General features: G+C 36.1%; 1 protein-coding gene across 1 annotated transcript in view; it reads left to right on the forward strand.

Moving 5' to 3' along the window:
• Positions 1-13529, forward strand: part of GPR158 (G protein-coupled receptor 158) — a 425457-nt gene that overhangs the window by 288244 nt on the left and 123684 nt on the right. The window contains exon 5 of the mRNA XM_042945146.1: positions 2845-2913. Within this exon, the coding sequence (XP_042801080.1) occupies positions 2845-2913 (69 nt within the window). The remainder of the gene's footprint in view (positions 1-2844; positions 2914-13529) is intronic.

Raw genomic sequence — 13529 nt, forward strand, 5'->3', positions numbered from 1 at the left:
AATGCTGCTATAAACACTGAGGTGCGTGTATCCCTTTGAATTAGTGTGTTTTTGTTTTGTTTTATTTTATTTTTGTATTATTTAGTTAAATACCTAGTACTGTGATTGCTGGATCATAGGGTAGTTGTACTTTTAACTTTTTGAGGAAACTCCACACTGTTTTCCAGAGTAACTGCACTGTCTTCATTTTTCAATCCTCCTCTCTCCTTCCTCATCCTATCACTTAGATTCTAAGAAAATATTTCTGTTCTTTGCTTTGAACTTAAGTCAACATATTACTTACAACACTAATATATTAATTCTTGGCACCAGGTATAAAATAAAAGGGTTTGTTCTAGATCAAAGAACTTCCAGTACCAAGACAACGGGGAAATTTTTTAGGGAGCATGAGGTTTCTTTTTTTGTCCCTGAAGACCCACCTATTAGCTACCTATTCATTCTGTGAAGCCATGAAGCCAACTCAGCCCAAGAATATTTTGAAGAGAAAAGTACACATTATGGAGTCCCTGGGGGGCTCAGTCAGTTAAGCTGTCCAACTCTAGACTTCAGCCCAGGTCATGATCTCAAGGTCCTGAGATCAAGCCCCACATCGGGCTCCAGGGTGGGTATGGGGCCTGCTTAGGATTTTGCTCTCCCTTTGCCCCTGCCCTGCGCACACATTCTCTCTCTCTCTCTCTCTCTCTCTCTCTCTCTGTCTCTCTGTCTCTGAAAAAAAAAAAAGGAAGGAAAGAAGGAAAGAGCACATTTTCTTTTTTTATCTTTATCTTTTTTTAAATATATGAAATTTATTGTCAAATTGGTTTCCATACAACACCCAGTGCTCATCCCAAAAGATGCCCTCTTCAATACCCATCACCCACCCTCCCCTCCCTCCCACCCCCCATCAGCCCTCAGTTTGTTCTCAGTTTTTAAGAGTCTCTTATACTTTGGCTCTCTCTAACCTCTCTTTTGGATCACTCTAACCTCTCTTTTGGCTCACTCTAACCTCTCTTTTTTTTTTTTTTTTTTCCTTCCTTTCCCCCATGGGTTCCTATTAAGTTTCTCAGGATCCACATAATAGTGAAAACATACGGTATTTGTCTTTCTCTGTATGGCTTATTTCACTTAGCATAACACTCTCCAGTTCCGTCCACATTGCTACAAAGGGCCATATTTCATTCTTTCTCATTGCCACATAGTATTCCATTGTGTATATAAGCCACAATTTCTTTATCCATTCATCAGTTGATGGACATTTAGGCTCTTTCCATAATTTGGCTATTATTGAGAGTGCTGAAAGAGCACATTTTCAATAGGCCTTTCATTTGGTTATGGAACCACTTTTTGGAGTTCCAATTAATAATTTGAAATTATAGCCTCCTCTGCTCAGCCAGGAGCTAGGCAGTGAAGGGCTAAGAAGATTGCTCAACATTACCAAATGAAAAGGAAACAGGTTATTTACTGTAAGAATATATGCACCACTACCACTGCTATGTGGTAATAATGGTTGTAACATAGCTAAGAAACTACTGGCCCTAAAATTAAAAAAAAAAACAAACAAACTCTTGGGTTCTCGACCCCCACTTTTAGCTTTTCTGGGGCCATTTGGATCCCAAGCATGAAAAAAAAAAATTGACTGCTACTTATATCTCTTTCTGTGGATTTCAAATTAATCATCCTGGTGCTGTTTTTTACTTTGAAGAGTGCATACCTACTTACTAAGTATCAGGCATAATAGTAGCCATTATGTATACTTCATAGTTTATTAAACTCAGATTTAATAAGGTTAAGATTAGGATACACATTTTACGGGTGAAGACATTGATGTTCAAGGTTGCCTAACTCCCAGGGATTATTTCATAATTCAAACTGAGATGAAGATAACTCCAATATCTGTCCTTTCCGTTAAGCTTTGCAACTTCTTTTCCTATCCTTTTTTTTTAAAAAAAAATATTGCATTGATTGTTTTATAAGCAGTCTTGTATAATGTTTTGGACTCTCGCTCTTAGTGTCATCTTTTTGTAAAGTTTAAAAAATAGTACTCATAATTAGGTATTTATGTAATTTGCAATCTTAGAAATTCTACCAGCCAAAACCCACTTAAAGGCTTGCTGATAGAAATTTTCTTTTCACTTAAAAGCATCTGGTAGCTAAAATAAAGACCAATAGTGAGAAGCCACTTGAATAATCAAGTCTGTTCACTGTCTAAACTTGTTTCTCCATTGCAAATTCTTAGATTAATAAAAGCCTTGAGTTCTTTGAGGGATTACATAAAGTATTCCTCTGTGTCTAACAATGTTCTAGCAGCAGTGTTTTGAAGACATATTATAATTTCCTGTTTCTGGCTGTCATTTATCTGACATTGTTTTAATGTAATGGACTCTTGTGGCTTGGGTTTTCAGCTTCTTTTTGTTGTTGCAAAATCTGTTGCTACTACTTCAAATTATTTTCCTGTGAAGATACTATGTTTGCACCATGTATAATTTTTTATATATTTCACGTTGCATTTAGTGATTGATGTTTCAGAAATACAAGCAAGATATTTTGTGTCTGTGTATTTCTTGGATTGAAAGCATCTTCTAGTGTTCTCAGCTGCTCAGTTTGCTCATGGATTAAAATTTTAGGGGACAAAATTCCATAAAGCCACTGGAAATATCATTAAATCCACCACCACCTTTATAGTCAGTCTTTTCGCATGTTTCAGTTAAGGTCTCTTGTCTGAAATACTAGCCATTTTTCATTCACTGGTTGAGGCATTGTCACAATAGGTAAGCTCTTCCATTGCTAGGAATGTAAATTAACAATGCCTTTTTCTTTTTTCTTTCTTTCTTTCTTTCTTTCTTTCTTTCTTTCTTTCTTTTTTAGAGCATCAGGGCATCGGGCCTTATTCTGTTGGAAACAATTCTTTTTGGGTCTCTGCTTCTATATTTTCCGGTAAGTAACATAATTGTATTTTAAAAATAGCCATTTATTTTATTTTGCTCAGGCAGTAATATAAATATAAATGAGTAATGTATTATATATGTAAATAGTTATATATATCATGTATGCATACATATATATCATATATATACATATATATGATATATATGATATATATAACTGTTAACACATATATTACTAGTTTATAATTCTTTATATGCACACTTGTTTATATACACACATACATATGTATAAATACATATATATGTATATATGATATATATAACTATTCACATATATATATAATATATGATATATATAACTGTTCACATATATAATGTTACTTGCTTATATATATGTTTATGTACACATATCTTTATATTTATATAATAAATAAAGTGTAAAGTGGAGCTAATCATATTTTTGTTCTGAAATTTGTGAGTATGGGGTTAACTGCTTAAGTGAGCTAACTTGTCAAGGTATGATTGGTATGTATGCTTACCATAAACATATAAATATTGGTTTTCTTCTTCTTCCCCCTCTACTTGAATCAAACCATGAGACATACCAAAAACTTCATGCTGAAAAATTCTAAATGGTTACATAGAAAAATAAACAACATGAATGTATGTGTGGTATTGGTGGCATAGGTAATCCTAGTAGACTCTTCCTATCACAATAGTAACCTGTCTGTAACCAGAAGGTAAGTACCGATTTTACTAATTCAGTTCAACCAACTTGTATTCAGCAGTTACTACATGTCAAGTGCTATGCTAATCGGGGAATATTTTGTGAGTGACAAAAATTTGATTTCTTCTCTCAGGAAGCTTACAATGTATAGAATGAGATGAGTAAGTATAGACAATTATAATTGAAAAAAAACCTAAGGTGCTGTGGAGACACTTGGAAGAGACAACTACCCAGGTCTAGGGAATAAAATATCACTTGACTGAGATCTGAAAGATCAGTAGAAGTTAGAGAAGGAAAAGGTAGGGCTTCCATGGCCTCATGTTCTTTTTGGTTTTCCTCTTACCTTACTAACTGCTCCATTTCAGCCTAATTTGCTAATTCTTAATCTTCTTTCCTACCTCTTGATACTTGAGTGCCTCAGAGTTCAGTCCTTGTAGAGCTTTTCATAGTCTACATGCTCCCTTGGTGATCTCATCTAGCCTCAAAGTATTTAAAAATACTATTGATATACAATGACTCTCAAGTTTATATCTCTAGCTTAAACCTTTCCCCTGAGCTCCAAACTCATATTCAACTGCTTACTCGGCAATACATTTGAGGGTCTACCAGAATTCCCTATCATGCTCTGAACTGAGATACTTGATCTCTCTCACCCCCAAAGGCAGTCTCCCTATCTCCATTGATGACAACTCTCTCCCTCTCATTACTCAGGCTAAAAGTTTGGAGTCATTCTTGACAACTTTATTTTTCTTACATCCATCAGAAATCCTTCAAAACATACCAAGAACCCAGCCACTCCCCCGTCTCGGTCACTGCTGCCATCCTGGTGTCTAAACCACTATCAGTCTCTTCCAGATTTTTGTTATAGTCTCTCCCTGGTCTCTGTGAGTCCCCATTTTACTTAAAGTAGAAGCCAAAATCCTTGGAATGGGCAACAAATTATAACATTGCCTGCTCCATTATCCCATTTTTTTTATCCTCTGTCTTCACTCAGTGTTTATAAGGGTTCTTAATCTATTCAGGTTTTCTACTTCTTGAATTATATTTCCTCTTAAGATAGAATTTATTTGGGTATAATCATTTTAATTCTTCCATGAAATCATCTCTTTTACTGAAGTTGTCTGATTTACTAGCATGGAGTTATGCACAGTAATTAATAGAAGCGATATAATATAAAGAGTCGTTATCATGCCTGGGACTCTAAATGGCAAGTTGTACATGGTAACATTTTGTCTTCCCTGTAGAACTACCAGAAAGATGTTTAACCAAAGTTATAGAATCACCCAATTAGGACTAAAAGGCTGAAATGACTTCACTAATCTGAATAAAAATTATCTGAATATCTGCAGCTGCAGTCACCATCATCTTTTTCCTAAACCTCTGCTATTTTAAAATACATTTTCTATCCAGTAGCCAGAGGAATATTTTAAAATATAACATCTAATTTTTCACTACTTTGATAGCTAGCTTCCCACTGTTCTTACAATAAAGACCAAAACCCTTGATACGGTTTATGATGTGTATAGTGTGGTGCTTGCCCACCTCCTCAGCCTCATCCAGTACCATTTATCTTCTCACTTTCTGCACCCAGCTCCTCTGACCTTCTTTCAGTTTATAAATGATACATAATCTCTCTCATGGTAAGTATAATAATAGCTACCCCAAAATGGCCACCATCCTGAACCTATAAATATGTTACTTTATGTGGAAAATGGGAATTTGCAGATGTGGTTAAATAAAGGACTAAATAAAGATAAGGAGATTATCCTGGATTATCTAGATGGGCCCAAGGGTCCTCAAGGATAATGAGAAGCAGAAGAGAGAGAACCAAGATGGTATCATGAAAAATGATTGGACTGGCTATTGCTGCCTTTGAAGATGGATAAAAGAAGCCACAAGCCAAGGGATGCAGACAGCCTCTAGAAGCTGGAAAAGGCAAGGAAATAGATCCTTCCCTAGAGTCTCTTGAAGAATACCTTGATTTTATCCCTGTAAGATCCATTTTGGACTTCTGGCTTCCAGACCTGTAAGATAATGAATCTGTAGTGCTTTGGCAGGGGGGAGTTTAAATGTTTGTTTATTTTTGAGAGAGAGAAAAAGATAGAGTGAGCAGCGAGGGACAGAGAGAGTGGGAGACAGAGGATCTGAAGCAGGATCCAGAGAAGAGAAGAGAGCCGGATGTGTGATATTGGGCTTAAATTCACAAACTGCAAGATCATGACCGGAGCGAAAGTCAGCCACTTAAGCGACGGAGCCACCCAGATGCCCCAAATCTGTATTGTTTTAAGCCACTGAGTTTGTGGTAATATGTTATAGCAGCAATAAGAAACTAATATGCCTCTTGTCCTAGGATGTTTTTCCTTCAATTTTGAAGAGTCCTCTCTTCCTTCCCCTACCTCCATCTCACCACTTCTTCTGCCTAATTAACAACTAGTCATTCTTCAGATTTCTGCTTCTTACTTTTTTTAGGAAAGCTTTTCTTGACCCCCCAATTGGAGTCAAATTCCTTACAATAATTTCTCATGAAATCCCACTGTCTTTCTTGACAACCCCCGTTTCAGTTTGTAAGTGTACATTCACAAGTGCAATTAATCTATTAATGTCATTTTCCTGTGCAAACTCTAGTTCTTTGAGAACAAGGAGATGCTCCATTTATTTTCCTCACAGCCCAGAACCTGTCACCATATCTGAAGCACAGTATATATGCAATGAATGAATGAAAAAGATTATACTTGGATGGATTTAGAACTGTACCCTAAACTAGTGGCTATTGTCCTACTGAAGTAACTTCCAAATAGAATCTGCTTGATTGTGGAGAACTAAGAATGATAATCCTTATTAATATTACTTTAGTGCTAACAGTCAGTTAAAAAACTTTTTAGGGATACCTGGGTGGCTCAGTCACTTAAGCATCCAATCCTTGATTTCAGCTGAGGTCATGATCTCAGGGTCACGGGATTGTGCCCCATGTTGGGCTTTGTGCTCAGGAGCCTGCTTAAGACTCTCTCTCTCCTTCTCCCTCTGCCCCTCCTCCCAGTCACTCACACATGTGTGCGTGCTCGCTCGCTCTCTCAAAAACAAAAACCAAAAACCAAAAGCATTCTTTAATGTTATTTTGAGATGTTAGCACAATTTGGCTTTATTTTTATTTATAAGGTTCATATTTATTCAAATGAAGTGGTTGTATTACTGAGCATAGGCCTGAAATCTATAAAGGAATTTTAAAGCCTCTTCAATGAGTGAAGTACCTTATTAAGCAAGGACATTGGAAAGAATAGTAAATTTTAGGCTAATAAATGTTCAAAGGAGTTATTAAAGACCCTTTCATTGACTGGGATACAATTTTGAAAGACATCTGATGGACCCATACCTATTGATGATTATCAGATACAGAGAAAAAGAAGGGAGAAGAATGGACATTTATAAGGAAATATAGGGGTGCCTGGGTGGCTCAGTTGGTTGAGCATCATCAGACTTCAGCTCAGGTCATGTCTCACAGTTCCTGAGTTCGAGCCCCACCTCAGACTCTCTGCTCTCAATGCGGAGCCATTTTGGATCCTCTGTCCCTCTCTCTCACTGTCCCTCCCCTGCTTGCACACATGACCTCTCTCTCTCTCTCTCTCTCTCAAAAATAAACATTTTTAAAAAGGGAATATAATGATAGCATTTCTGCTTGATAATTTTAATATGCCTGGGACAGAATAACAGAAAAGAAGACTTACCAAACAAGTAGTGTCCAACAGAAACATTACAATACCTCATCGTATTGACTTCATGCTTAATTAGCTATCTATTTCATCTTCTATAACATGTATTTTTCTGTAAGTTCCCCAGTTTACATTGGGAGATATTAATGTATAGTTCCCAAGTTTATACTGTGTGCCTTGGTTTCAAATAAGTTAGTGTTCATGCTCTGAAGACAGAATGGGTCAGGTTACTTAATGAACGTTTGGATAGAACATAAGACACAGGGAAAAAAAGGAGATTAAAATATACTATTGATTGAGTCTAGAAAGGAAAGTAATTTTATTTTAGGTGAAACAATTGGAGAGATGATGTATCGGAAATTGATAGTAAAGGTGTTTTGGTTTTTATTTTCCTACATGGGGTGTGTATATGTGCATGGATGCACATGCATAAATCATTCTTGACAAGAGAAGTAACTTGCTTATTGGGCCAGGGCTCATTGACTTCTCTGGGTTTTACAGAAATGAAGTTTATAACTTCTGGCTAGACTTTTTGATTCAGTAAATCTAGTATAGCCCAAAGGTCTAATCATTTGATGATATAAATGTGACCTATACTTTTCCTATTTGTTAAATATCTTACCTACTTTCTCTGTTCCTGGTGTGGTCTCTACCAGAATTGCTCGTGAAAGTTTTGAAGGGAGTTATAGTTTATTGTTCTTTTTTTTTTAAGTGTGCTTGAATAAAGGAGAGTTGTTTTCAGCAATGGGTAACTCCATGGAAGGAGGCTTTGGGTGTTCACTGCTCTGCCGAGTTGTTATGCAATGAGCCTTTTCTTCTTTTTATGCTGCATATTGTTGTTCAGATTTGCAAGAATTAAGGTTATTTTTGCCTTTTCTAAGCAATCTTAGACTACACACGATTTCATAACAATGCTTATATTGGGAAGTCCAAATTAGAGATTATCATCACTGTGCAGATGAGGACAAACCAAAATCTGACTAAATTTAGCACTGTTATAATTGGATAGCAGAGAGCGAAAGCATTTAAAACATTTTCTTACAGATTCTCAAAAGAGACTCATGATTTGAAGTCCATATATTTGTGAACAAATGATTAGTCTTCATAATCACCTAAAAACCCCAATACAATTTCTAGAGGAAAGAAAAAAAAGAACTTTTAAAAATCAACTAAAGTATATTTAACCTATTAAATTACATAAAAATGACATTTTACCAATTGGTAAAACATAATAAGTGATATGGAGTCTAGAAGTTCATTTTTGACTTGAGTAAACCAACAGTTTCAGCTAATAAGGTGAATTTTTTCTGGTAACCTTGAATAGCTATTTGGTTGGCTGATGTGCCTTTTTATAAAGAACACTCATACTTGTATAAATAAATACTAATTTTCACGTTGTTTCCCTACCCCACCCCAGGCCCTATGATAAAGAGCTAAAAAATATTAGGAAAGGAAGAAATATCAGATACAACTTAGTCTTTATTCAACCTATATTTTGCAAATAAAAGGACAGGCTGAGAGAAACTATAACTTATCCAACTAAGTAGTGAGAGAGCCCAGAATAGAATCTAGTCTCCTGACTCCTTTCACTCTGTGATGCTACCTGTGGTAGCGGGTGTGAATATGTGGTTGAGATCACATTAGACCAGGTAATCAAGGACACCCATGTTCTACCTTCTGATCAGTCACCTTTCCATATTAGGTCTCCAAGGAAATAAAAGGCAAGAAGATAAAACAGGGAACCAATTTAAAATAGCTTAAGTTCTGGCTGTAAGAACCCATGTAAAACTCCTGTGAGCTTGGATGGACCATGTTATTGAACCATATGAACTTTCTGATTCTGAGACATTTGACTTACAAAAATGGCTACTTTATATTTAACCTGGTAAATAACCCTATAGACCATGTCAGTTTGGTTTCAGTGGCACAGAACCTAAGAGGGTGCAAAGATTGCTTTTTTAATTGATCACCCCAAAGACTAAAACTAAAACTCAGATTTTGTTTTCCTTCTAGTATAAAGTACACACAACATTCAAAAGCAGAGGGAAAACAAGACAGTATTGCTCTGAGCATAGAGCTTCAAAGGAGGGAAATAAAGGAGAGACAGTTGAAATCAGGAAGGGAGAGTGAGAATGTGATCATGAGAACATATAGCTAGAGCAGCTGAGCATATTGTTGTTGTTAGTATTATTATTATTTCCGTTATTATTTATTTTAAAGCTCAAATTAACCTAAATAAGGCCAGTGAGAGCCCCTTGAAGCTGGCTCCTGCATTCTTTCCATATTACCTAATTATTCTGAGCCCTTTCCTCCATTATAGTGCAACAGAAAGTACTTTCCCTAGCCCAGCCCTGGAATCAGCCTTTTCACCAAGGAGCCCTGGTTGTTTTTAGGGAGAAATGTTCGCAATTCAGTACTGAGACAGATTCAGTTCCATTGTGACAAACATAGGGTACCAAATTCCCAATTTTATAGCTAGGCCAGTGTTTCTCAACCCTCAGTTATCTAGAGGCTTTTGTAAGGAGATTTCTCCTCAGCTCAAAAATTCCATCTTTAAAACACAGTTTTTTAAGCTTATGTAGACTGCATCTTACTTGCTGTCATTTAGATCCATTTGGATGGATACCAGAGCAAAAGGGAAAAAGTAAATTGGAAAGAAAGTTAAATATTCATGAGCATAGCAGTACTATCAAGAAAACAGTAGTATGGGGATAGTTGTTTCATGCCAAGGTAGCTTGAAGAGTATGGGAATAGAAGACTCTTTTTTATTTATTTATTTATCTTGAGAGAGAGAGAGAGAGTGTGTGTGCACAGACCTGAGCTGAAATCAAGAGTCTGACACTTAACTAACTGAGCCACTTCTTCGGGGAATAGAAGATTCTTAATCCCAAACTACTAGTAAATTCCAGGAATATTGGTTAAAAATGTGGATATTAAAAGACAAAAACTAGACCACCTCCTTCAAGGGAGCTGGAAGAGTTTGACACTAAGACACTTTGTTCTCTCTTTTTCTTAAGTTTATTTATTTATTTTGAGAGAGACAGAGGGAGCTGGGGAGGGGCAGAGAGAGGGAGAAAGAGAATCCCAAGCATGCTTTGCACTGACAGCACAGAACTCACTGTGGGGCTCGAACTTACGAACCTATGAGATCATGACCTGAGCAGAGATCAAGAGTCCAACACTTAACCGACTGAGCCACCCAGGCACCCATTTGGTTTTCTTTTATAGGATAGGTTAGAGGAATCGAAGACATGGTTATAAATGTCTTGGAATTCTGTGTGGTTCCATTTATCCACTTGTTCCTGTACACTTCCCTCAGCCTACCAGAGAGAAGACTGATAGTTGGTAGGTGTGGTCATCTACTTAACAAAAGTCAGTAATTAATAATCTTCCTTTAGCTGAAAGAGTTTTAATAAACTGAGAGCCTTAAATCATTTAGAATTGGACCCCTGGCTTTAGTTTGTCAGTGAAAAAGCAACAGTGTTTAAATTTTTGCTAAAATAAATACCAATTAGACTGTATTCTTCTTAAAAAATACTCTGTTGTTTTCATGAAATATACTACCATTGTTTGCAAACTAAACACAAAGAAAAAGTCACAACCAAACACAACCAAAGTTCATTATCATTCAGAAATAATCACAATGTACATTTGATCATTTAAGACATCTGTGTGTACACATTTATACATTGAAATAGAAAATGGGTGAATGGTGGAAATCAGGATACACATATATGACATTTTTAATAGAAACTTAGTTGTAATCTTTATTGTTTTAACCCAAAAACTGAAGTGAAACTAAAGATATTACTGAGCTTTAGATAAATGAATCTTCACAGCAAACATTATTAGTCCTAATAGGTTTCTAAAGTTAAAAAAGACTACAAAATGTTTTAAAAGTTGGGTTAATTCTTTTTCACTTATCTATATGTTTCAACTTTAAATAGTATCACTTGACTTAAGCTGGGACAGCTAAGAAATCAAATTTAAATACAGTTCCTTTTGCCTCTTCCTTCCACTTTTTGATTTTTGTTAGTTAAAAATCTTTGAATTGTTAGCATTTATAACATGCATATAATATGCAGTTTTAAAACTATTATCCACATACTTGTTTGGTCTTAGGTCTTTATTAAATAGATTTAATATTTTCCACTAATGTTTGTAACCTGGCTTTTCATTACTCAGTTCTTTATTTTAATTTGTCCCTTGGTTTTCATTAATAGGTTTTTCATGAAGGAAAAGCTCTATAGTTCTTGAATTTTTATATGCTTGAGAATCTCTACCTAGTGTCCTTATACATGAAGAATAACTTGCTTGAGTATAAAAACTTCAAGACACACTTTGTATCGCTCAGAACTTTACATCCATCATCTGAATATTTACAGCTCTTAAAATAGCCTGATTTCTCCCTCCTGTGGATGACTTAATATTTCTGCCTACATGCCAATAAGTCATTCTTCAGTTTTGCAATTAAATAAACTAGAAATTGCCTTGAAATTTATCATTCTGTGTTATTTTTTGTTTCTTGGATCATAGTGTTTCTTTTCAATATATAGATGTAAGACCTCTTCTATTCCTGGAATTTAAATATATATACATTTAACTTGTTCCTTCTTCAGGAACAGGAATTATGTATACGTTGGATTTTCTTTTCCTTTGGTATCTATAAATGTTTCTAGTCACCTGTATATCTTTGCTCTTTTCTATTTTGCCCTGTGTGTTTGTTTTTTTTTTTTTATGTCCATTTAATTCTGAGAGAGAGAGAGACAGACAGAGCATGATCAGGGGAGGGGCAGAGAGAGAGAGACAGAGAGACAGAGGCAGAGGCAGAATCTAAAGCAGGTTCTAGGCTTCGAGCTGTCAGCACAGAGACTGACACAGGGCTCGAACCCACGAACCCTGAGAGCATGACCTGAGCTGAAGTCTGACACTTAACCAACCGAGCCACCCTCAAACGCCCCTGCTTTGTGTATTTCCATCAAGCCTTTATTCTGTGACCTTTATGCTATTCTCAGGTGTGTTTATTCTGCTTGAGTGGATTCTAATATTCTTTTAACCTCTCCACTGTTATTTTCATTTTCACTTTCTCACTTCTTCTCCAGCTTTCTTGGAGCAATTGTATTGCTTTCTCTGTTTTTCTTATCTCTTCTTTGATTCTATTGTCTTTTTCTTTAAGATTCTTTATCAGAAGGAACATATTTTTTGGAATTTCTCTGAAGCTGTGAGAATTAATTTGAACTTGTGCCAATATTCTTGGGTAACGTCACTTTTGTTGTCCATTCTTCATATGCCTTTTTCTCCATTATTTAAACAAAGAGTATGTATGTGCTGGTTCCTTTCTGATTTTGTGTGTGTGTGTGCGCGTGTGGTACTTCTTTTTTATTGTGGTAAAATATACATAAATATAAACTTACCATTTTAATCATTTTTTTTCAATATATGAAATTTATTGTCAAATTGGTTTCCATACAACACCCAGTGCTCATCCCAAAAGGTGCCTTCCTCAGTACCCATCACTCACCCTCCCCTCCCTCCCACCCCCCATCAACCCTCAGTTTGTTCTCAGTTTTTAACAGTCTCTTATGCTTTGGCTCTCTCCCACTCTAACCTCTTTTTTTTTTTTTTCCTTCCCCTCCCCCATGGGTTTCTGTTAAGTTTCTCAGGATCCACATAAGAGTGAAACCATATGGTATCTGTCTTTCTCTGTATGGCTTATTTCACTCAGCATCACACTCTCCAGTTCCATCCACGTTGCTACAAAGGGCCATATTTCGTTCTTTCTCATTGCCATGTAGTACTCCATTGTGTATATAAACCACAATTTCTTTATCCATTCATCAGTTGATGGACATTTAGGCTCTTTCCATAATTTGGCTATTGTTGAGAGTGCTGCTATAAACATTGGGGTACAAGTGCCCCTATGCATCAGTACTCCTTTATCCCTTGGGTAAATTCCTAGCAGTGCTATTGCTGGGTCATAGGGTAGGTCTATTTTTAATTTTCTGAGGAACCTCCACACTGCTTTCCAGAGTGGCTGCACCAATTTGCATTCCCACCAACAGTGCAAGAGGGTTCCCATTTCTCCACATCCTCTCCAGCATCTATAGTCTCCTGATTTGTTCATTTTTTAATGTACAATTAAGTGGCATTAAGTACATTCACAGTGTTTTGCAGTTGTTACCACTATTTCCAGAACTTTTTCATCATCCCAAGTTAAATTTGTCCTTTTAT

This window comes from Panthera leo, chromosome B4 (assembly GCF_018350215.1).
Source record: "Panthera leo isolate Ple1 chromosome B4, P.leo_Ple1_pat1.1, whole genome shotgun sequence".
In the NCBI taxonomy this organism is placed as follows: Eukaryota; Metazoa; Chordata; class Mammalia; order Carnivora; family Felidae; genus Panthera; species Panthera leo.